At 34.9% G+C, this 25,726-nt stretch overlaps 2 protein-coding genes across 2 annotated transcripts; one reads left to right on the forward strand and one right to left on the reverse strand.

Moving 5' to 3' along the window:
* Nucleotides 1-2,683: 2,683 nt before the first annotated feature.
* Nucleotides 2,684-3,736, reverse strand: GPR148 (G protein-coupled receptor 148). Its single transcript, XM_026668738.2, has one exon. The coding sequence runs from the start codon at nucleotides 3,734-3,736 to the stop codon at nucleotides 2,684-2,686; it is 1,053 nt and encodes a 350-aa protein (XP_026524523.2).
* A 2,976-nt stretch (nucleotides 3,737-6,712) lies between these two features.
* On the forward strand, nucleotides 6,713-25,395 carry AMER3 (APC membrane recruitment protein 3). The gene is made up of 3 exons (XM_087964784.1): nucleotides 6,713-6,788; nucleotides 9,036-11,991; nucleotides 21,238-25,395. The coding sequence occupies exon 2, from the start codon at nucleotides 9,047-9,049 to the stop codon at nucleotides 11,975-11,977; it is 2,931 nt and encodes a 976-aa protein (XP_087820910.1). The 5' UTR covers nucleotides 6,713-6,788; nucleotides 9,036-9,046; the 3' UTR covers nucleotides 11,978-11,991; nucleotides 21,238-25,395.
* Nucleotides 25,396-25,726: the final 331 nt, after the last annotated feature.

The following is a 25,726-nucleotide window of genomic DNA, read 5'->3' on the forward strand; positions in this document are numbered from 1 at the left end:
TGTACACCTTTCAGAAAGACGCCTATATGCCCAAAGCCATGTGGATTTTTTAAAAATGCATATTTTAGACTTCCTGGCAAGGAACAACTTCCTTGCTTTGTCTGTTACAATGTATCAAATGCTGTTTTTTTAAATAAAAAAAAGAATTGGGTGCTATTTCAGCACAGCTGCCTACATTTTCAGACTGCAGTGTCAAAAATAAATAATAATTGACAGCTGCTACACTGAGCTCTCCTGAAATTTAATGTAGTCTGTTTCCTACATTTCTGGATTGTCTCTGCCAGTTAGAGTTGGGAGAAGTCAGCCTTAATTCAGAGGGACTTTTGTTCACCCAGTAAAAGGTTTGGAGAAGCCCTTAAAATCCTTGTGCTGATTAATTTGTTTTCCTTAATCTATATTTCGCATTAATCGTGAGAAGAATTCAATCTACGTTTCTCTCTTCTCCACTCTGAAGTGAAGAGGAACTAGCTCTGAAGAGACAGAAGTTGTCCATTCTGGAGGTAACAAGGGATAATTTATTTATTTATTTATTTATTTATTTTTTATTTTATTTGTTTGTCAAACATGTTGTCATGCCCCTGTCGGAATCTGATTCGGAGGGGGAGGCTGAGCAGCCGACAGGGAGTGAGAGTGTGGCTCCGTTGGCTGTGGAAGAAACTGAGGAAGGGCAAAGGCTGGCTGGGCAGAGCAGGGAAGAGGTAGAACAAGGGAGAGGGAATTCAGAGGAAGACCCAGGCCCACCCCCTCTTCATCCTAGGGCACGCACGGAGGAACGGAGAAGAGAGCAACGTAGGTTGCATGGCTTACGGGGAAGAAAGGCCCCTGATTCCCTTTATTAGCTGCAGCTGGGAACACTGTGTTTAAAAAGGGAAGCTGCGCACAGCAACATGTTGGGAGCAAATCGTGAATTATCTGGTATCATCGAAGCTTATCTGGATTCCTGGCGTCTTCCCAACTGTGTGTGTTTGGCTGTGCTTTCAAGTCTGCAATTCATTCTCCTGCCCTGTGAAGTTAATTGCTGCAGTGTGGTTTGTGTGAATTTTTATTTACAGTTTGTGTGTACTTTGTTTTCGGATTGAATTTCCTCCACTTAAAGACTGTTCCTGGGAGAGTTTTTCTCAGCCGAAGGTAACCTGGACATTGGGGGCAAGGTTGGAGATAATAAAGGAACTCTTCATGCTTATTTGACTGTGTTGCCTTTGTGCCACACCCTGTACAAGATAACACATGTACAAGATAACAAGTATAGGTATGAACATAAACATGAACAAAGGATGTAAATACAGATAAATGGGGACAGTAGGACAGGGACGGTAGGCACGCTGGTGCGCTTATGCACGCTCCCTTTAAGGACCTCTTAGGAATGGGCTGGGGTCCATGGTAGACAGTTTGAGGAGGACTTAATACAGGAAGTCCTCAACTTACAACTGGTTGTATAGCGACCAAAGTTACAAGGAGGCTGAAAAATGCCAGTCCTTGCAGTTAAACGGCTGGTCTTTGCATTTTTGACCACCACAGCATTCAACCTTCATATCTCCTGAACTGGAGCAAATGTGTCTTTTTCCCTCTTCAACCATAAAACACCTGTAGGCACAAGCCACATTACTGAGAGGAACTAGGATTTGGGGAAAGGGGAACAACCTCAATTGAGACCCTGCTGCTGGTTGGGTTAGCTTGCCAGACTGGAACAATAAATTCTCTGTTCCCTAAAGTGGAATATGACAAAGAAACTGGAAAGAAAAACACATTGCAGAAATCTATACCATGGATTCCTGAATAAGATTTAGAGAGACAAATCTATCTTTTCCCATATATGTATATAAAAAGAAACGGGACATATAAAATATAGAAAATTAATCTCATACAGAAAAATTATCCTGCATTTGTTCTATTCTTATTGAATTTCTTCAAGGTTTTCTATAAAAGGAGAGAACTTTACAGAAATCTTCATTGGTCAAGTATGATGTTCTTGAGCACGCTTAGTTATAAGGAGTAGATGTTAATTCCTATTTTTCACTTCTCCAATGGTCTGGCCTCCTATACTTCCATTAAATCCCAGGGGAACAGGTCATAAGGGAAGTGCTTTTATTAAACAGGTTTTTTTTTCAGCCAGCAAATTGGAAAGAAGAATAGCATAAAACAAAAAGACCAGCTGTTACCAGCCCGCACCACCTTCAACAATAAAGAAACTCAAAAACATTGCCATGGAATGTGGATTTTTGCCATAAAAATTTTCTCTTCAAGGGAAGAAAAAAAATGGGAAAGGCAAAAACATGTAAGATAGATTTTGGCTCAGTATTATACAAAACAAAGAGAAAACTTGGATGGTACAAAACATTAGTGCTGAGCCCTTTTTTAAGTAAAAAGATTCATACTCTGGAATTTTATAAAGTCAAATGTACAAGCATTCACTCTGAGAAAGGTTGGTATGGTTGATATATTAGCAGATTTAGGTCCTAATTTTTTTACCTGAAGAGTAAACATATGCATCAGAACATTTCAACCATAGCAATAAAATTATTAGCCTAAATATCTAGTATAAAAGCATCATGTTGATATTAGGAACAAATTAGGAAAAATACAAACAATTTAGTCAACAGATCAATTAAATGATGAATAATTTCAGTTAATGAGATGCATAACACAGCTTTTGGTCACAGTTACTCTAATGCCTTGTTTCTGTTCAAGTAAATGTTGTAGGAGCTACTACCGTAGAACGTTTCCTTTTAATGCAGAACTTGAGGGATGATGATATCTCTCTGTATCGAAGCCCACACAGATAAGGTAACAAAGCCTTGGGCAAAGTTATCAAGACATTACAAACTATCATAGACACCCAAATTCCTGTCTGTGGCCCAATTACAGCATTGACATAAAGGAGTGACTCCACTACAACAGCCAGAAGAGGAGAGAAATGAAAGAATAGGATAATGTGATGCATTATGAATGTCACACTGGCTCGAGAGAAAATGCTTCTCCATATTCCTGATTGCTTTGTTTTAAAATACAAGACCATGTAACCACAAAGAATGAGGCTCAGACAGATAAAAAGGGCAGACACAGAGAGTATGTAGCAGAATTTCATGGCATTGTTTCCTTGTAAAGTCATTTCCAGTATTATTGGAACGGAACAGTTTTCTACTGGACATTCCCCAGAGTCTTGAGTGATGTGTAGTATTAGGAAAACAATCCCAGGGAAAATTCCAGAGCAGATCCATAGAAACAGAATCATTTTTTTTGCTCGGGAATAAGGCAGAATGGAAATATAATGCAAAGGCCACAATATGGCCAAATAAGTGTCCAGGACCATTGCTGCAGTTGTTAATAAGCCTCCACAGTAAGTCATTGCTAGCAAAAACAACAGCATGATACAACCACTTTTTGAGAGGTTGAAGGTGGACATACTGAATACTGCAGACAGAGTATAGAGCAGCAGATACATCAGATCACTAACCAAAGCATTGCCCAATAAAAGGTACCTTGTTTCCTGACGTATGTTGACATGAGAAAAAATCACAAATAAGATGAAAGGAATGACCAGGATGGCTGCCAGAAGACAAATTATTGGTGGAATCAAAAACATCTTCAGTTTGAAATATGGAGGGTAGACAATCCATTCTTGCAGGCTTTTCAGAGAGGGGTTATCCTCAGAGAAGGAATCATTTAAGCGCAATTCTCTATAGAAGGAGATGTTCTCTTGCAAAATCCTTGCTGATGCACATAGAGAATAGCTCATTTCTCCAAGAAATTCAGAGTGGCAACAAACACAGGTTCTTTAATAACAAGAAAATGAGTTCTTTAATGTTGCACATTTGTGATAATAAGTAACAAGCATTTTGTAGAAATGTTTGTTTTGAAAACTATTTGTAGCCAACTCCAAAACAATGATATTATTCTACAAGACTTCAAAAGTGAAACCTGCATTCCTGAAAAATTGAATACATCCTTTTCTAAAAATAAAGAATGTAATATATAAGAAATTTCCTCACAAGACTTAAAAAGTATGAACTATGGAGCAAGCACTTGAGGAAGGAAATAAATGGGTTGCTCATCATTAAAATTTTGCTTTTGTCTTCACAGAATCATCATCACACAAGAAAAGCAGATGGACCATTAGCATGATTAAACAGATGTGATGATATAAAAAAGTACATTCTAAATATGCCAGTGTAATCAAGTTGTAAATAAATGCAAAAGACATGGTTGCTATGCTTAAGTGCAATAAATGTATTAAATCAGTGTAATCGATAAACACTGTGCTATTAGCTCATGAAATACAACTGCCTCATAATCTTTATGATTCTCTGAAGACTGCACTTGTACATTTCCATTTAATCCTTAAGAGTTGGGCAGAAGATTCCAAAGTTCAGCTGGACTATACAATGATGGAGCGCTCAAACAATTCTAATGCCAAGATGGCTGAAGCATTAAGAGGGCAGAAAAAGTGCTGTTTCCCATTGCATAATATGAAAGGGTCTTAATGTACATGAGCTCTGTTTCTGTTGCATTTGAATGCATTTGCATTGGAGCTAGCATTTCTCTCAACCAGCCTCTAAATAGGTCTTTCTCAACCAGGCAAGTATGGTTAGAGCAGGGGTGTCAAATTCACATTGTCATGGTGGCATCACATGACTGGAAGTTTGACTGGGAGTTTGACAGCCCTAGGCTAGAGGATCAAACCTTTACATTCTGGCATTGGTGCCCAGCTAGCAGCTGACAAGTATGCGGCAAGTTATATTATAAAGCAGAAGAAGAGGTGTTGAGTCTTACTTTTCCATGCAATCACCATCCCTGGTCAGCAGTTGTTCTGGCTGATCAATGTCTTTAAGATGGGGAGCAGCACAGTGATGTGTCACACACAGGAATATGGAAGCACGTCAAATTGCATCCATAGCAAAAGTGTTGTTACCTCTTTAAGAGAAAAACACTAGTTTAACTCTGAAGTATGAGGAATATCTGCAATTTGTTTCAGTTTTGTATTGAATGTGGTAGAAAAAAAGAGGTGACTGGCTCATGTTTTATGGTGGGCAAGTGTAACAGCTATATGATATGTGACTTATTAGCCAGGATGAGATAGGATATTCATAAAATAGAAGTAGAGGATTCAAATAGTTCTTTTAAGATGATTCCAATAGTTTTTCTAAGATTTTCCTTCAGTATGGTCCATCCCCAAGCCTTTATTGTATTTTTTTTTTGCATTGCTTAAGAGAAAATGAGAACATACTATTGATTTTGCAACAAAGGGAGATGGGGACACCCTCCCAGACTACAGTAATTATTGAATAGAAATGTTTTCAAATGAAAAATTTATTTGCAAGGATGCAGCTTAATTTTGTTCCATTATCCCATGATTGTCTCCCTGTAAATTGGCCTATAGCTGTTTTGGAACAATTATATTAGTAGAGAAAGAAGGTGTTCAGTACATTAAAAAATACTTTCTATCTTTCATGTTGCTGCCATTAGCCTGGCTATTTAATTAGAAAGATATTTTGCTTCCATAAAAGACTATGCTGACCTGGGTGAATTTCTGAAGTAAATTGGTGCAAAATGTAAACAAATGGAGGGCTATTGTTCCACTTCCTGTTCCAAGTGTAAACCCAAGTTGGAACTGCTATATTTAAAGACTAATATCCCCCTACTCATGCAATTCTGCTCATGTATTTAATTTATGTTAAGTATTTTTATGAGTTCCTGATATTAAGAAATATTAAGGTTGATGTGTCCAACAGATTACTGCCTCAGTGCTGGCCTCAAAACTCTGTAAATCCTTTCTTTCATATGTGCCTGGATTTTGAGCAATAGACACTGTATTTAAATATGTTTTCAGCTAGATTTATAAATGGTCCCTGTGGTCAAAACACTTTTGTAATTCAAGCTGGAAAAATCATTGTAATTAATACTAGAAATAATTATTATAAAAACTTGCATTTATGGTACTTGACTCCCTTTGAACTGAACATTTATGCCTAAACAGATTATGTATCAGGAAACAGTTTTGTGCATATTTGAACTATGCCCTTAAACATTTGACAATACTTTTAGATTATTTAGAATAGTTTGTTTCAGGTTAATGACAATTAATTTGAATCTTATTAAATTAGCAAATATGTAATTATTTAAATATAGAAAAGTATGTCTACCCCCTCTTAAAGTTTTGCAATTGACAAAAAAGACCCGAAGTTATTGATAGTTGCATGCAGTTTAGTCCATGTCATGGTTGATATTACATTTCTTGCATTATATATGTTATTTGTATAAACAATAGCAATTATTTCTTTAAATAATCCCTAATCAACAGATTGAAGTACATCTTAACAAGGAACATAATAACCAGCTATTATCCTTAAACAGCTTTAGTTAATAAAATATATTAAAAACTCTATTAGTTATTGCCTTTGAAAATCAGTCTTACAAACTCTCTCTCTGTGTGTGTGTATGTGTGTGTAATTATCAGAGAACACTATATTTTATTATAGCAGTCAATATTCATCAGCAACTACACAAATAGCTTATAAAAACCTCCCTGTTCTAAAATTGGATACATGTAAACATTTGAAATCCATGCAGAGAGTGACATCTAATACCTGAAGAGACTGAAAGATTGGTTAAAAAAAGGAAGGGGAGAGAGGGAGGGGAAAAAAGAGAGGGGGAGGAGCAAATCCCAGTAAAGAGAAGAAATCAGCTCTTACGAGTCTTGAATATATTTCATGAGCTTCTATATAAAGACAACAGCCTTAGTAAAAAGGATGTAGTAATAAGGATTTCTGCAGCTGGCATAATAAGACATGGTAAGTGTGATCTTTTGTTGCTTTAGCGGATTGCTACATTTTGGTGCAGGGGTGTGGTGTATTTATTTTTCTTTGTCAGTGCTAGAGTGTTTAGGATTATTTTGAATGAATTGCTTGCCACTGTTCCTTTTTCATATTTTCAACATGCACACATTCTTTGTGTAGAAACTGAACAGCAAGATGATGAGATCTGGTAGGTTAAATACTCTGTGCCCTTGTACAACAGATTGCTATATCTAACCAGTAATGAAATGCTGATTTTCTCTCAGGTGAATGCAAGCAAGTCGTGGGGTGGGGGGAGACTTTTCCCTCTGTAGACAAGCTAGAGATTGGATGCTATATTATATGTTGCATGCCATGCAAGTTTCCTTAAGGTATGAAGGAAAACAAGAACAACACATCCCTCAGTTTTAGACATCGGGAGGAGAGGCAGAGACATTTATAAATAATTGGTGCAGAATTTTCACACAAGAGGCATCTTGATGTGAAATCAATTAAACCCTCCCCCACATTCCAGTGTACAGTTCCTTTTCAATTGGCCATTTTCACAACTGCAGCAAATGAGTAATTTACTGCAACTCTTCTTTAGAGGGCTGGTCAGGGTACCAGATAAGGCACTATCCATTGTGCTGATCATCTAGAAATAGTGCCATGCATGTAAAGAAAGAAAAGAGGGAAAGAGCAATGCAGGTGCCGCTATTACGTATTTTACTTTTCAAGGAGAGAAGTGAAGATGTTGCAACAAAGGTTTTTTTTTGAACTACATAACCACAATCATTTAATTAAATTGTTGTTTACATCTTTTTACATTTCTACAAAGATTAATACTTGTACAAACATGAAAGCTTAACAGTTTAAGGATTGGGTTTTTTTAAATGGATATTCTGTTTGTTTGAAAATGATCCAAAAGGATTTCAGATGTTTTGATGCATCTGTGAGAAAATCAGGGGCTGTCCTATAGCAGTTGAAATGAAAATGTTGATTTACCAAAGAGAAAAATGATAAGAAGACCAATGAAATTAAAAAGAACTTCTGCTTTATGGAAGGATAATTGTTTTTAAATGTGTGGGAAGTTTTACTGACAAAGTTTGTTTAGTAGATATGCACACTTACCCAAACATACCACTCCTTTATTTGATTGAAAAAACTAAGAATGCAAAGCTAAGTAATTGTAGAAATATAAACATCACTTAATAGAAAGCATCTCTGAGGGTCCTGTGGAAGAGCCAAGGGGAGGGGAGTATCCATGCTTCAGAAAACAAGCTATTCCAGAGGAGGGAAGCTGCTATAGAGAATATTATATTGACCTGTAGTATGTATTAAACTTACAATAAATAACAATCACAAGCATTCATTTGTTTAGTTGAAATCAATGGGAATGATTGGAATCACAATTACCCAGTTACAATTACCACTGTAATTTGAATATGAATTTGAAATCACTACTGATTTCAAAGGGAATTACATAAGCATAAGCATAAGTCAGTTTGAATCCAATACCTACCTTTCGTCTAATATGTTGTGAATTAAGATAAAATTGTGGACTTAATTATAGTTTCCAAAATGAACTGAATGTTCATAAACAATAGCTAATGTATATTTATACATGGGCCTAACTACTCTAAAAAAAGAACAGTGCTATTTACAAGAACATATTTCAGCTAGAGTAGCCATCTGGTTTTAAGAAAGTCAAGCTGAAGTAGAAGGGATTTTGGATTATCAATGGGTGGCTAACATGAACTTTTTAAAATGACACATTTAAATGTTTAGTGACCTGACAACCTTTATTGAGTCTAGCATGTTGCACTGATAGAAATACATTGCACAAAAAAACTCAGGTGTTCTACAAAGCAACACTAAAATATTACAATCACAAATTTTAAAGTATGTAGTAAATATATCAGCAGAGACAAGAGAATTAGGAGAAACATTTGATCAATTCCACTTGATCCTGCCAAGTCACTATTAATATCTGGATTGGATTTAGAAATAATGTATGAACAATTGTTCTTCTTAAACCCTTGACATTTTAGATGTGAGAACAAAGGAAAGGGCTTATTTTCTTTTACTTAGTTCTCCTTGAGAAACTTGAAAGAAATGTTGTTTCTTTACTTAAACAGGTTTGTTTTTACAAATCTGAAATTGCCATTGTAGATAAAATATCATAGAAAAGTAATGTTGTTAGGTTTCCATCACAGGTAATGTGGTAGATACCCTTTAAGTTTTATTCTATTTTTCTAATTATAGGACCAGCTGTGATGGAGTTCAAAAGAGGAAAAACTTTCATAAAATCTAGCATGCATCTGACTCATGAGAAGCTACCTTTAGTGCACATAAATCCTAGAGAAAAGGATAATGTCAAAGCAGACATAAAAGAGAAGAGCCAGCCTGATGCTGACATTCAAAAAGCAACTTTTTCTGCAGATAAAAATGGCAGTTTCTCCAACAGATTAACAAAAACTGGCTCTAGCGAGAGTATACTGTTGCTACCCCAATCTTTCTACAAGCCTGTTAAGAAAAGCAAAACCCATGACTGTGTTCTAGGAGGAATAAACAAAACTGAACCATGCAGTTACAATAATGAAAATTCTGAAGAGGAACATTTAGCTTCTGAAAAAAACAAAGGGAGACTCATCAACAGTGCCAGCTTTTCTGGGCTTGGAAACACCCAACAATCTAGTGGCAAGAAAGAAACTGTGGTCAACTCAAGCCATTTTTTGAACAGCCCTCAACAGATGATTGATTACCGCAACTTTGTACCCCAAATGCCCTTTGTGCCAGCTGTTGCCAAAAGTATACCTAGGAAGAGAATTTCCCTGAAACGATCCAAAAAAGGTTTCCGAGATATCTTTCATATTAAAAAAAATAAGCCTGAGAATATTGCCTTGTTTTCAGAAAAGCAAAAAAGGGCATTTCCAGGCTACAAGTCAGAATTGGCAGGAAAATTTGGTAAATATTTATTTAAAGCTGGTGAAACCTTTTCTACTGATTGCTTGACACAAGACTTATCTGATGGTGAGCTTCAGTCTGAGTCTTCATATGAATATTCAAGTGCTTTGTGTGAAGATGTTGCTTCCCTGAAAAGCTTTGATTCTCTCACGGGATGTGGAGAAATCTTTGCAGATGAAAGTTCTGCTCATATGGAATTGGAGGTCAGCAAAGAAATTTTGTTTAGACAATCTCACCATAAAGAGAATCCTGCCATGGGTTCCTTTCAAGGAGGAGTAGAGCAGCTTGCTTCCCCAGCTCAAAATGAAGCAGCTGATTTTTCAAAACTTTGGGACAACATCAATAAATCTGTGCAATTGCACCAGAAGACATTGTTTGATAGGAGTTTGCTGACAATACCTAGCAGTGAGTTGGAAAAAGCAAAGAAGGAAGCCAAAGGCTCAGTGACTGACTTGGTTTCTTCCCCTGATTCTTCTAAAGAGAGTTCCATAGATACAGGGACCCCAAAGAGTGACAACCAGGAATCTATGTCCACTAGTGATGAAGGATACTATGATTCATTTACTCCTGGGCATGATGATGAAATAAAGGAGGTTCAATCCCCTGGAACACCAACTCAGTTTCCAAGAGACAGTTACAGCGGAGATGCCCTATATGAACTATTCTATGATCCTAATGAAGATCAAATCAGTCCAGTTCTAGATGATGATTTATGCTTCTCTGAAAGCATTTCAGAAAAGGCAGTCGATATACCTTTATCAATTTACAGCTTTCACGTAGGGTCAGAAGAAAATATGGCTTCCCAGCCAACCATTGATATAATCAGTCAGGGATTCCTTCACAGTACATGGAAGGGCAAAGAATGCTTGCTTAAGCTATGTGATACTGAGCTTTCCCTGACCATGGGGATTATCAATTGGCTGAGAAAAAAACCAGGACTGTTTTCCCCCCAAGACTTTCCTAACAATCCTCAGACACAAATGAGAAAAGAGGATGAGCCAGTGTCTCAATCCATCCCAGATTTTAAGGAAAATAAAAGCAATCCAGGGGCATTTTCAACTGATAGCAAAAGTGGAATCCAGACATATTCAGCAGAAAGAATTGAACATGATGAAAATGATATCCATGTATGTACCTTTCTAGAAAGAGAAGAAAATCTGAGTGCCATGTCTGAGATCATAATTAACAATGGCATACCAGGTGACAGACAAAGAGTAGAGGACAATTGGGATGAACTATTAGTAAATTCGTCAGAAATGAAGTTGTCTCTCTCAGAAGAATGTACAGATATTAGCATTGAATCTCTGCCACTAGAAGTCTCAAATGAAGATTCAGTTTGTCACATTGTTATGGATAATCATGATGCAGAATCATGTTCTTCTTACATGACTGCAGCAACTTCTCCAGATTCTCTAGAGCCTGAAGATGACAGTGAATCAAACAATCAATCCTGGTCTGTTGAATATAAGGATCCAGTGGAGCCATTGAGCTTCTGTCATTCTCAAGGTTCCATTAGTGAGACTTCAAAGGAGAATAATACTAACATAATGCAGCTTTTAGAACATTGTGTTACTCAAGCTGCTTCTTTAAAGATTGGTTATGATTCTAAAAACAAGCCTTTCAAAGATAAAGAGACTGGCAATGAAGTGAGCAATGATATAGCTGCAATAACTCAATTTAAAAAACAACCTCAGTTGCAAAATGAACATAGTGACATAACCCCAAAGCCAAAGTATGTTCTTGGCCATCAGGCAAATCAATATAAGGTTCAAACAACAATTGATGCCAGGTCTTCATATTTTACGAGTCAGAAAGAAAATATCATTTGTTCTAAAGATGAAAAAAACTTAAGTATCTTAGATTGTGTGGGTCAAATTACAAAGAATAAACTAATGGTCGAATATGCTCAACTGAATAGTCAAGCTTTGTCTTATATCAAAGATTTCAGAGTTGAACTTAATTCTCAGAAGTCTTCTGCAATGTCAGACATTTGCAGACCTACATTTTTACCATTCTTCAGTTCCATTTGCTCAGATCCAGCCAATCAATTTTCACAATCTTTCTGCAAAAGGTTCCATTCATTGGGGAAGCATTCATACAATCAAGGGATTATACAACCTGGCCTGCCTTTTGATGGCTATTCAAAATTACAGTGTAAAGTATCACCACAAGTTGCTTCACTTTCACTTTCAAAGGATGATGTCAAAGAGAGGACAATAATGGAGAAAAACCAGGAGTAACTGGCTGAAATAAGGTGAGTTTTGAAGTAAAATCAATGCTGCATTGAGGAAAAAATACAAGGTTATTTCCTTTCCCTTTTTCTTGGCTAGCCAAATATTTTTAGGAATTCTATTATTATGCCTTTAATTCTTTACTCCCTTTCTGAAACTTCATTCCTTTCCCTACATTACACGGTTAAAATGAGATAGAGAAATAAACCACAAGAAATGTATTTATTTGCAAAAACAAGCAATCTGTAATCTAAGTGTTTGTTACCCCCACATTAGACATTTATGGCATGTAAGAAAAGTCATTCTTCTGTAATTATGTTTTGCTTACTCATGTGGAAATGACTTATGTTGACCATTTGTGGAATATATAAATACATAAAGAAGTAATTTGACACATGCAATTATATTTCTATAATTAATGTTGAAACTAAGATTGTATTTTACACACACACACACACACACACACACACACACACACAAATTCTCATATTTTAATCAGTTCCCATTTAGCTGGATAAAAATTAAATTGCTTTTTGAATTTTTTTTAAAGAAGAAAAGAATTTTGGCTACATTCATATGGGTAAAGTGTTATCCTAACTTTCTTTACATAAACATTTCTCCCAGTGTGCAACTTCTCTGGCTTACTACACATCAATATCCTTAGTCCAAAGCATTATTGTGATCTAAAATGAAGTATGCATTCTGTATAATTCAATGTTCACTGATACTATTTCACAGCACATATATCTTTTGTGAAAAACTGTGGGAAAAAGCAATTGTTGTTGCTCATATTTGTGATTTTAATTACTAATTATTCAAACATGCACGAAGGGACACATGCCCTGACTGAGAATGTGAGATCAAATCAAGTATCTCTCATGACTCACTACATCATAGATAAACAACTTGTGCAAAGTGAGGGAGGGAGAAGCGGGGTCGGGAAGAGATAGGGGTAGTGGTTGTGTGGCCAGATGAAGATCCTTTTTTTGGCTATTTCCTGGTTTATGTATCCTGAATACGAATACAGAATATCAAGGAGCATGCTCAGTGACCAACCAGTCAGCAACTTTCATAGAAGAGTAGAGAAAAAGCTGTTTCATAGGTGGGAAGGGTATTAAATAATTTTTCAAATATGAATGTTTATTTAACGTAGCAATGGGAAATATACTGTATTTGTTTTAAAGAAAAATAAATTCTCAATACAGATAGGAAGGGAATAAAATGTTGAACTAAATCATGATTGATTTAATTATACAACATTTTTATTAACATCAAGTAATTATTTTATTTTATTACACTTATATCTGCAGGCCACTGAAACAGTTATGAGGATCTCATAAATATATAATGTCCTGATGTCATATTTAAACCTATACAAACATATCGGAAGAGATTGGAGGAACAGCCTGGAGCACAGGAGGGAAAGGGGTGACATGATTGAAATCTTTAAATATATTAAGGGTGTGAAAAACATTCTAGAAGGCAGTATTTTCAATATTAAGCAAAAACAAAGAACTAAGGGGCATAACCACAAATTGACAGGAGCAAAGTTCAAAAGTAATATTAAAAAGTATTACTTTACAGAAAGAATAGTGAAAGCTTGGAACCAACTTCCAGCAGAAGTAGTGAGTCAACCATCAGTAACTGAGTTTAAACTTGCTTGGGATAAACACATGTCCATCTTGCAATAAAAATAAATTTTTTTAAAAAAGTAAAATAGTAAATTAATTAATTTAAAAGAAAAAAAACAAATAAACTCAAAGGGCAGACTTGATGAACCACTCTTTTTCTGCCATCCTTTTTTTTTTTAATGTTTCAATGTTTCTATTGCAGCCTGCAACAGTAGTTCATGAGATGTACTGCAAACAGACATTATAGAACTTGGGGCATTTTCTAATATACTCATTTCTAGCAGCTGTAGCATGCCACCAGTTGTCAATAAAGTTGCCTGTCAGTCAGTACAATCTTATGACTAGCTATGCCAAATTAAATGCAAGTGAAGCTCGTAACTGTGTATAGGACTGCAGTGTTAATGTTTCTTTCTCCTCTCACTAAGTTTTGCTGTCTGAAAAAGGATAGTGTGTACATTAAAATTTATCATAAATTTAAAATGTTGATGTAATCTCTGGTTACACCATCATTTTATCTATTAGTAATTTTAGCACATCTCTAACCAATTGCTTTTGGTTGCCTGCTAAACACTTAGTTACTTGAAATATTTCAGAGAAAAGACCTACAAATCAACAAAAATGCTTGTGATATATCCAGATTTCAACTCACATAGAGCTTACTTTTTGGCTCACTTCATATATGGGCTTTTCACTTACCATATTTTGAGTGTCTGAGCATGTTTAACTTTAAGTATGTACATTAAGATTTTTCCTGTATTTTGTAAATTGTTTTTATTATGTACTTTTTCATAGAGATACACTGGGAATAAAGAAAAGACTAGGGAGCAATCTTACCAATTTTCCTTCTGGTAAATTTGAAGATTTTTGACTGACTACCAACTAATGCAACCATTTTGTAAATAAGGAAGTCCACCATAATGGCAATTATTTTGCGAAAAAATGTACAATAGATTCCTAGTACACAAAATTTGATCACTAGCCAAGAAAAGTTGTTTTTTTCCTAAACTCCACCAGGATGATGCTATAGCATGAAGTGAAGAAGCAAAGCAGGTTGAAAGATAGCTAATATTTAGACATGATATTGCATAGAACTATTATTCTTTCTGTGAGCCACTATAGAAATGCAATAATGCAGATCTTCTTCTTCTTCTTCTTCTTCTTCTTCTTCTTCTTCTTCTTCTTCTTCTTCTTCTTCTTCTTCTTCTTCTTCTTCTTCTTCTTCTTCTTCTTCTTCTTCTTCTTCTTCTTCTTCTTCTTCTTCTTCTTCTTCTTCTTCTTCTCCTCCTCCTCCTCCTCCTCCTCCTCCTCCTCCTCCACCACCATCACCATCACCATCACCACCATTTTAGCCATTGTGTATCCACTGCAGGATGAAGGCTCTTCCGCATTTTTCCAACCTATATGGTCCTGAGCTTTCTTTTGCCAAATTGGGCCTCAATACTTGCATCTTGTTTTAGTCTCTTTTGTGGACACTTTTTATCCAGTGGGATCCATTCTATGACTGCCTTGGTCCACCTGCCATCAATTCTTCTTGCTATGTGACCAGCCCATTTCCATTTCAATTATTTTATTCTCTTGATTATATAATATACTTTCATTTATTCTGTAATCCATATGCAAGTCTTTCTATCTTGTCTTGTAATGCCAAGCATGTACCTTGCCATGGCTGTTTGCATCACCCATATTTTTCATATCGATTGTGAGGTTAGTATACATGTTTCACTGGCATATGCTAGGGTAGGTAGCACACACTGATCAAAAACTTTTCTCTTCAGGCATGGGGGGAGGTTGTTCTTGAAAATTATCTTAGCTTGCCGAATGCCTGCCAACCACATTTAACACGCCGTTCAATTTCCTTTATTGTATCAACTTCCATTGAGATCCATTGGCTAAGTTATATGTAGTAGTCTACTATGCTTAGTTCTTCTCCAGATATAATTTTTTTTCTTTCTTTAGTGAATTTATTAAACAGCTTTTAATTTAGCTTTTAATATAGTTTTAAAATAAAATTTAATTGTAAATATAATTTTTAATATAGTTTTAATATATTTTTCCTGTACAATTCAGATTGAAAGTAAATTTTGTTCTTAATTGTCAAGATGTGTACTATTTTAAAACCCAATAAAATTACAATAAAGTAGCAAAAATATATGGAAGAGTTCTAGATGCTTAGGAAACAAAAAACATTTTTTTTCTATATTGTTGATACTACTTGGTCTTTATTAAAGCATTACTCTTTGAAGGAAAAAAATATAGTTTCCTGGTCAATAGAACAAGGCTGTTGTTTTTTCAGCTAATGAAACCTTCACAACTTTAAGATGTGTGAATTGTAAGTTTCTTGCTGGGGAATTCTGGGGGACGAATTCCACACAACTCAAAGTTATTAAGTTTGAGAAAAACTGAGGTAATGCCTTTGTTTCAAGCAGCTGCTAAAACATAGGGGCAAGGGTCAGTTTTAAAAAATGGTAACTGCACTTTCTAATAGCATTTTCTGGACAGTATAGTTCAGTTCATATGTACAGAGACACATAAGATAGTCAGGTCTATTCACATAGTCCCCTCAGGTTAAAGATTTGCTTCAGCGTAGGAAGTTTCTGATAAAACAAAATCCCCGATGATGCAGAAAATTCTATTCATATCCAAGTATTTGCACAGCTGTGGATAGAGGGATGCAGCTGGTATTAAAAGCAATGCTGAAGGTGGGGATTCCGTATTTGAACATTGTATCTGATATCAAATGCTTTGCCTGATAATTATTTGGTGCAGGATACAGATCTCTGTTATAAACCTCAGTTATTATCTTCTGACTAGAGAATCTATATTGATTAGTGGTAGGCCCAAGGCTCTGACAGTAGTTTGGATGACATCTAGCATCTGCTCAGGAAGAAAAAAACAGATGCTAGATTAAACAATTTTATACTTCATTAAACATCACTCTTTCAGCCGTGGTTTTGACTCATCGTACTGCCAGCATCTAACCTGCTCACTGCTTGCCATTCGTGCAATATTTCCTCTCCCTAACCTGGCTTAAGGATGTTTATTATCTTTATATTAAGGTTTAAAATAGGATTTCTCCACAATTGGCTCAACTACATATTATGGAGATTATTACAGCCTCTTATAACACTTACAGCGATCAAAGACAGAAAGAAAAAGAAATGCATTATTGCAGCCCTTTCTCAAAATAACTCCTTACATCTCTATGCAGAGGCAGGTTTCCATGGTGACAAGTTTAGAGAGCTGGTTTGGCAAACTCTGGCAGTACTTCACTAAACGGTTGCCACGGATTTGAAATCAGGGTATGTTATAACACTCCTTCTCTTGGAAAATATGAGTTCAAAAGGGTATGTGGCAATTTTATTTAAGGAATGGGGCCACAAATATCAGAAACAGAGTTATCTTTATTAACATATTTGAGAATTGAGTGAAAGAGTAGATCTTAGCCATAGGTTGATACTCCACACACTTTGTTTTCATTCAAATTAAATATTTTTAATGAATTTCTGCCATAGCATTTACTTACAGGTTATTCAAAATAGGTTGCCATGGACTCAAGACTGATGTAAGAACAAATAAGGGGCATGGAGGAGATTTACTGATTTGTGGTTGGTTGTACAATCCATGAAAATAGGAATGGTGGAAAAAGCAAATTGCTTGAGGCATATCTTCTAGTTTAATAGGAGATGCCAAATTCAACAAAAACATTATTACATTTTGCTATTGAGAGATTTCTGAATTGTTTTAATTAATGGTTAATTTTTTTCTAGAAAGTATATGCATTTGAATTGAAGATAATTTATATACAAAATGCATTTTAGGAAGTAGATTTGTAAAAGTATAAATAGTGGCAAATTATATACTAAAGTGTAAATGCTAAGACAAGCGCGCACAAAAATAGATACACATCTTCATGATAACTTTTAAGAAACTGTAGATTATAGAAATAGGATTAAATACATTAACTTGATTTCTTTATTTAAGGAAAGGAATATATCTAATTTTGATTCCATTTGGGAACGACTTATGGATTTCATGCTTGTGATGGAAAAAATGAAACTTTGATGTTGGTTTTACTGATTAGATTGGTTCATTGTTATAGAAATGGCTAGTATTACTGTGTAAAAATAAAAAGTTGAGGCTGTAATGTTATCTTCTACTTTGCTGAAAGAGACAGAAGTCAATACTTTTTTTCTGTTTCCCCTTCTACCCCACACTCTCTTCTCTTCCTTTTTTGCTTCCCCTGGTTTCACATTATTTTTATTTTGTTTTGTATTTGTATTTTATATTGTAATAAATAAATAAAAATGATAAAAAGAAATAGGATTAAATAAACTTGAAAACAATTAAAACCAGAGTAAAAATTGCAATTGATTGGGTTGTTGGGATCTGGCTGGGGTAAGGAGGAATGTCAGGTTCATCCATAGCAAGATAGAATGCCTTTGGAGATTTGATTCTCTTAGTTTCAGGACTTTGTTATTTTTAGATTTAAATGGGACCGTGTTGTAGTTGGGATCTGTGTGCAACCTGGCTGGACCCTCAGCTTCTGCTCAATGAACAGGTGGCAGCTGTAGTCTTTGCACATGTTCAGCTAGGTGGCACAATGGTTAGAATGCAGTATTGCGGGCAAATTATGCCCATAGTCTGGAGTTTGATCCTGAGAGGACTCAATGTTGACTTAACCTTCCATCCTTTCAATGTTGGTAAAATGAAGACCCAGATTATTGGGGGCAATGTGCTGATGTTTTAAACTGGCCAGAGAGTGCTAGTGCTACTGCTCTTGGTGTGCCAGTTGCACTCTATCCTGGAGTGGCTCCTCAGAGTCACTGTATGGAGCTATTCTTGAAGACCATCCAGAAAGAGCAGCTGGTCCAGATGAACAATGGGGAGGAATGCCCTTATGATATCCATGTCATATAAGCTGCACTGGTAAGCAATCTTTCCATATTAGAATTAAATCCCAAGAGTTTTTAAAAGAAAACTCTTGTCATGGACTTTTTTTTTGTTGTGTTGGTATTCTCATTACTCATGGAGAAAACATATTTGGAAAAACTGTTTTTCCAAAAGACAGGGAGAATACAACATCATTATTTATGTTTCTGATAGAAAGTCACATAGAAGAACAAGAAGACTTATTCTTTATTATTGTACAGCAGAGTTCCCTTTTCAGTTTTGCAGATTGGTGAGTGGGGGGAGAGGGAATGGTTCCATGTGAGTAGCCAGCAAGTGTGCATGTGTGCAACTCCATTTGTGCTGGTGGGCTCATGCAAATGGAGCATGCACACACCCCCGCTCACCCGCTGTTTGCACAAATGGAGATGTATGCATGCTTGCCAGCCATTTTTGCCATTCCAAATGGCTCACAGCCCAAAAGTGGGGAAGTGGGGTTGGGGACCCCTGCTCTAGAGCACAGAAGATGAAATTTCAGTTATAAGATCTAGGTTGTAAGAATACAAAATTCTATTGAGTGTTAGGAAAAAAATTCTTAAGAGTTAAGAGTGAAGAAATATAATGAGCCCTCACCATACCTTCACAAGAGCTTGTTCAAGCAAAGCTGGAGAATCATCATAGATACTTAATTTGATTTGTGATACAAATGAGCATCACTTTCAGAAGGACCTATTATCATGTGTCATATTTTTATGTTGCAAATTGCTTATGGACAACAAAGCAATTACAATGTATCTATCAGCAGAGGGCAGGATATCTCTAGCATTATTTGAATGTAATTCATTTACTGGCAATAAAGTCATAATCAAAGCAAAGGAGTGGCGAAGAAGATAATAGAAAAAATAACACTAAATAACAACAGCAACACCAACCAAATCTACAAACCTCTTCCTTTTTTGTATTTTGCAATTTGATGTGTAAAGCAGTGCTTTAGATTATATAAACTTAATGACATTTTTCTTTACTTACTTATTTACATATAAATATACAATTTTAAATTTAATACATTTAATACTGTACATTTCAAATATTTACTTTTATTTTTAAAATTGTAATATTGTTTACATACATTTTTTCCAGTATTTGATGCTGTTTTTAAAAACATTTAATCCTAGAAAAGCACTAGAACAAATAGCAACTCCTACATAATGAATTAAAAACAATTGTGGAACAAAGTATTCTGCCCAAATACAACAGAGAAATAAGAACAGAAGAATGTTCAGAAACTAGCATTATTAGCAAAAATTGAAAGGGAGGATTTAAAAAGGCTAACCATGATCAAGAACAGATGCACACAATAGTTTAATTATTATATAAGAAATAATTTTTCTTATTTAGTGACCACAATTGGGACAGACAACTTGGTTGTAAAGCAAAGCTGTTGGTAAAAGAAATCATGACTGTGTTTAAGCTCTTACTTTGGACTTCCTTTGTTTTGCAGACATGATCAAGAATGTGTTCAACACTTGGCAAACTATTCTAAAAGGAATTTGCTTTGTATATAAAATTTGCTTTATGTGAACTAGAGCTTTGTGGGATTGCTTCAGACTAGCTGCTACAAGGACTGGTACCCTTGTATATCATATATCATCCTTATGTATCATATGTGTTTGATTTGGCTTAGCATGAACCCAGTCATTTGGCTTATATATAACTTCTACCACTGATGTGACCAATAAATCAAGGATAAGGCAGACCATGACTTAGTTATGATGAACCCAGGCACTTGCATTAAGGTTTTGCATATTACATTTTGTAGGCTAACTTGTGGAAGGGAGGCAGGCCTATAGGCAAAGCCTTTTTGCCAATACTCTGAACAATATGGCTGCTCTTGAAGATCTTTCTTAATTTAAAATAAATATTTAAATTTGTTAGCATATTCATCTGAATTTTATTTTCAAGCTCTTGTGATCACAAACCCTGATAACATATTGATTTTTATAAGCAACCGCATTTATTTGAGGAAACATTGTCCAGTTTTGCATATGGTAACCCACCCTTCATCTTTCCTGCCATACATTGCAGATGAGTCCTTGCATATAGTTAGTCATATTATAATTCAAACTATTTGAGCTGAGTATGTGTTGAAGAAATTACGAAGTTTTACAGGATATGCCAAATTCATACAAAAATGATTATTTTCTTCCTTTTAATGTTAGAGAAAAGGTGCAGAGAAATTGTAGCCATAATGAATTGCTTAGCTTCATTTCTCATTCTGGTTTCTAAATGTATTATTTTTTATCTGTATTGTGTATTTGACAATGTTAGAAATTGTGGAATGTAATGGCAGAAGTTGCTTGTCCCTCCTTTTTTTGAAAGGCTACAACTACATAAACAAGTATAAGTAGCTACCACTGCTATAGCTCAACTTGAGGAAGAAGTTGGTATTATATGTTCTCTAGTATACAAATGGGGTATATTTGTTAGAGCACAGACCTTCATCATTTATACTATTGGACCATTTTTTCAGATCAGTTATTTATGTGGTAAACAGTATATTCTGAAAATGTTACAATAAAATAGATGTTGATCAATTTAATATTCTTCACTGAAACAAAACAATTGTAGAACCGAGTTCTTCTATCACTTGCTCTCATAATATAATAATCACAATACTCCTGACAAATTCCAAGCTGGAAAGGTGTCCATTAAAACACCATATAATAAAGAAATATGTTCTTCATATTCCAGGTACAACTTTATAGAAATCTGGCCTTCCTCTCCATTGTATAAAAATGAATTTCTCATCAAGTGAGGTAAGAAACTGGTGTCACCAATGACAGAGAACTAATGAAGATGCAGCTGTGGACAACCGTGTTCTTCTTAATCTCTACCAGAAGAATTTGGGTTTAAATGATCATAGTATATTCTCAACACATTATTTTATTCATTGAATGCATCTGACAAATGAAAGGGGACAACCTAGACTCAGGAACTGGTCCTGCTGAGTCAAATATTAAATACCTTTTATTTTTAAAATATAGGTATACCTTTCCTCATAATTTTCTTTAATGTGGGCAATTTTATGAGATTTCAGAAAGTGTAAGGATGTATGCCATGATACCTATTAAAAACAATGCCCCAGCCCATCTAAGATTGTTGTTTGCATACAAAGGATGCAAATGAATGTATTCCTAAATGTTTAAGGATTTCTGTATGCAAATGGGCGCTCCGTAACTTTTTCACATAGCTGGAAACCTTGCTGAGAAACAAGTGCTAATATGATAATAATCAGCAATGGATCTGCATCCAGCTTTCACTTTCCTTCTTTCCCATCCATCACAAATGGCTGATACAGTTCTTGATTGTACTTCAGCTCAAAATGAGTCTTTTGTCAGATCGGGGAACAACTCCTAAAGAACGATGGCGATATGTATGTAACACTGGATTAAAGACCATCTTCCATTGAAATATAGTTTAGTACTATTGGTTATACCATGATTCACCATTGTGCCTGATTTTAGTCATTTGAGCTCATGTGTTTTCATCTACAATACAATTGATGTGCCCTATTCAGGCCAAACTACTGTATAAGTAATATCAGCCCTTAGAGGTATTTCAAAACCTATCTCCTGGATTTGATAGGAAAAATGGGATGGAGAATGAGACACAAACAGCAAATATTATAGATGTGAAAACTTCCCTCCTATATATGCTCTTGAAGTTTCTTGGTGTCATCCCCTGCCTATTTTTATTTCCATCTATCTCACTTCCCATATCAGAATATCAGTTGGGAAGAGTTGGGTTACCATAGTTGGATTTCAAAAACAAATGCCAATATATCATGTTATGGGAGCAAATGACAGAGCAGTGAACATCAGGAGGACTGGAGGCAGCTACAGACCGGTTCTCATTTCTTATTGTAAAAGCACATGGTAGTCAAAGTTTGGTCAGCTGAGCAAGATCATGATTTTCTTAATATTTTTCTTGGAAAATATCATTCTTTGGTACAAGAACATGGTCCCTATTTCCAAGATAATTTGATCTTATAGCTAAAATTATATCTATTGCTGTCTAGAGGAGTTTATTATAAAAGTCTAAGATTATCTAGATGCCTCAATAGCTGGGGAAAAAAGTGCCTCCTGAGAGGTAAGCTATGAGTGAGTTTAATTTTGTATTTCAGACTTGGCACTCTTTTTGTTCATCAGGACCCTCTTTGGATATGATCTGACTTGTTAAATATGATGAATTGTAAATAGAATCTGTGTTGCCATAAAGTCTTTCTTCAAGTGGAAGGAGAATGTTCTGCAAGAGGTTTCATTTCCAGCATGGATTTACAGTGTTGTATAAGTTCCAATCATACAGGATATAATTTTTCTTCATATAATATCAGCCAATGTTAACATGATTGAAGAAATTACACATGAAATAGCAGCAATAAAAAGATATGTGCACAGACAAATGCTGCTTTGGAGCTCGGCAACAATGATGACCCTGTTCTAATTCATGTGCCAGATTTTCTCTGAATATAGAAGAAAATGCATGCCAAGACTACAATATCTGAATGTTCACTTAATGTTGCAATGTATTTTGTACTGGAAGGAATCCATTCTCAGGACACTAATCTTTTTCTCAACTGTGTTAAATTAGTCTATTTCCAAACTAAAGTTTAAAAAGTTGCAAGTTATAGCTTGGATAAATATTTCTTTTGAGACACAAACTTTTTCTCCTAGTGCTTGCAAATATCTTTTTTAATCTGCTTCTGCTTCACTTCGCTTCATTTGATTAATTTTTACAGTATATGTTATCTAGGAGCCTCTTTCCTAAACCAGGAACTTAGTACTTTTAGTTGGGTTTCTCCAGACTTAGAAAAATTAGAGCCAAAATAGAGATCAATTTTTTCTGAGTATACTACCTCATATTCCAGCATGGCTTCCTCAGTACAATAACTCATAGTGATTTCTTAACACTGTTTGTAGTATGTACAGAATTTGAATTCTGTGGGTTAGTTGTTCATCTGATGCTTCTTGGAAAGTATCAGCTGATTGGTGATTGGGAATGGTATTAGCTTTATTCTAATTGGCCTATCATATCAATGTGGTTATTGAATTATCTGAATGGAGTAAAGTGAATCCAATTCCATCCATTTGTTGATGGCTCCTTTCTTTCAATGCCAGGCTTCCAGGAATTCTCTGACTTTTCTGCTGATGGCATGTTTACTGGTCTCTTTCAGTCTGGATAACCCAACTAAAATATGAATACAGTAACGAATCTGGGCTACCATCACCCCAAGGAATCACTAGTAACTTCTTCAGTAAAAATTTTTTGCATAGCATATTAAGAATAAAGATGATGTTTTGAAGTTAACTGTGTATGTTATGCTTATTTAGTATTCCACTCTACAAAAATGTTGTCAATTGGCTTAAGCACTATGTAAATAAATACAATTTTATCTCAGAATGCCTATATAACATTTGAACTATTCTCTTCATGTTGTATCAGATGTATGCAATTATACTTGCTGTATAACAGTGGTTACTTAATTGCATAGCCACATTACTTGATATTTATTTTAAGATGATTTTGATGTTTGTTTTGATTATTTATAATGTGCCTTTGTCTCTGTCATTATTCAATAACTGCCAGTGCTACTAATTATTCTTAGTATTATTATTTCATGAAGATATCCATTTTATATTGAAATAACTATTGGGCCTATTTATTTCTGCCATTATGACAAATGAAGAAACAAATTCTAGATGAATGCAGTAACATGATTGCAAAGCAAAATATGGGAATAAATATAAATAGTGGTAATAATGGTAACTGTGTTTTTTAATGTGATAACATAGAGAAGGCAGTTGGAGTTTCAGCACTACAGCTCCCATGCAGAGTTGTAGAGTTTCTTCTTTCTGGCAGTGAATGTGTACCAATAGCAATAGCACTTAGACTTATATACCACTTCACAGTGCTTTACAGCCTTCTCTAAGTGGTTTACAGAGTCAGCATATTGCCCCCAACAATCTGGGTTCTCATTTTACCAACCTCAGAAGAATGGAAAGCTGAATCAACCTTGAGCTGGTGAGATTCGAACTGCCAAACTGCTAATTGGTAATTGGCAGTCAGCAGTGTTAGCCTGCATAATGCATTCTAATTCTAACCACTGCACCAACACGGCTCTTCAAGCTGATATCTTGAATATTGCCTGGACAGTAGATATATCAGTCATCAGCCTGCATATGAGCATGAATGAACAATTTCAGTTGGGAATCTTCATATTTGCTGGTTGTTGTATTTAGTCTTTTTTGGGGGGCACTACAAACATTGTATCTCATAAATTTTTAAAATGGTTGACACAAATATCCATATTCAAAATTCCTTTGATCAAGGAAACAATATTGTTTGAATAGTCCACAACATGAATGGAGAGCAAACATGCTTTCTTGCATTCATACACATGTATGAATCACCTTTCATTATCTGTACCATATTTATTTCTATATATATATAACCAATCTTGAAAAATGTAGTAAGAAAGGAACATTTTACTCCAGAAGTCCAAAGTGATACTGTCTTTTTCAATTTTATCTCCAAAAAAGCCCATATGATAATGTAGGATAGGCTGAGGGATGTTTACTATGTAGGAACTTGAATTTGAATCATCCTAATCCTAATTCACTTCTAACTATTATTCCAAACAACTTTGGCTATGACAGGATGAAATTAGTTTATATTAAAGTATTAAATAGTTTATGGTCAAAACCACTGAGAGGCATGATAAGGCACCTACATTATTTTTTAAATTTTATATATGTATTCTTTATTAAAACATTTAAAAGGGTAGAATAAATAGCTAAATAAAAAGTTAAAAGCAACATAATGGATAAAATATAAAATATCAATAAATACCTAAAGAATTTACAAGTATCATAAAATTTAAAATGTCTTGTTTCATTCATTAATTAAATATTTAAAGTTAAGTTCATTATATCATTTTGAGAAATAAAAAGAAATATCTATATAATTGTAAACATGATATTAATGTTTATATCATCACTATTTGTCATTATTATAAAAGTAGATGCATATAATCATTTAAAGGAAGAATATAAAATAAAATAAAAAAGAAAGAACAATAAGTAAAAATAGTGTTCCTAAACTAGATAGTTGTAAAATTCTTTTATTAAACCTGATGCATTAACATCATTAGAAACACTTAAATTTTCCTAGTAATTGTTAA

The sequence above is a fragment of the Notechis scutatus genome, chromosome 4 (genome assembly GCF_049901735.1).
Source record: "Notechis scutatus isolate UNSWTSFEM ecotype Mainland chromosome 4, rNotScu1.2, whole genome shotgun sequence".
Lineage (NCBI taxonomy): Eukaryota > Metazoa > Chordata > Lepidosauria > Squamata > Elapidae > Notechis > Notechis scutatus.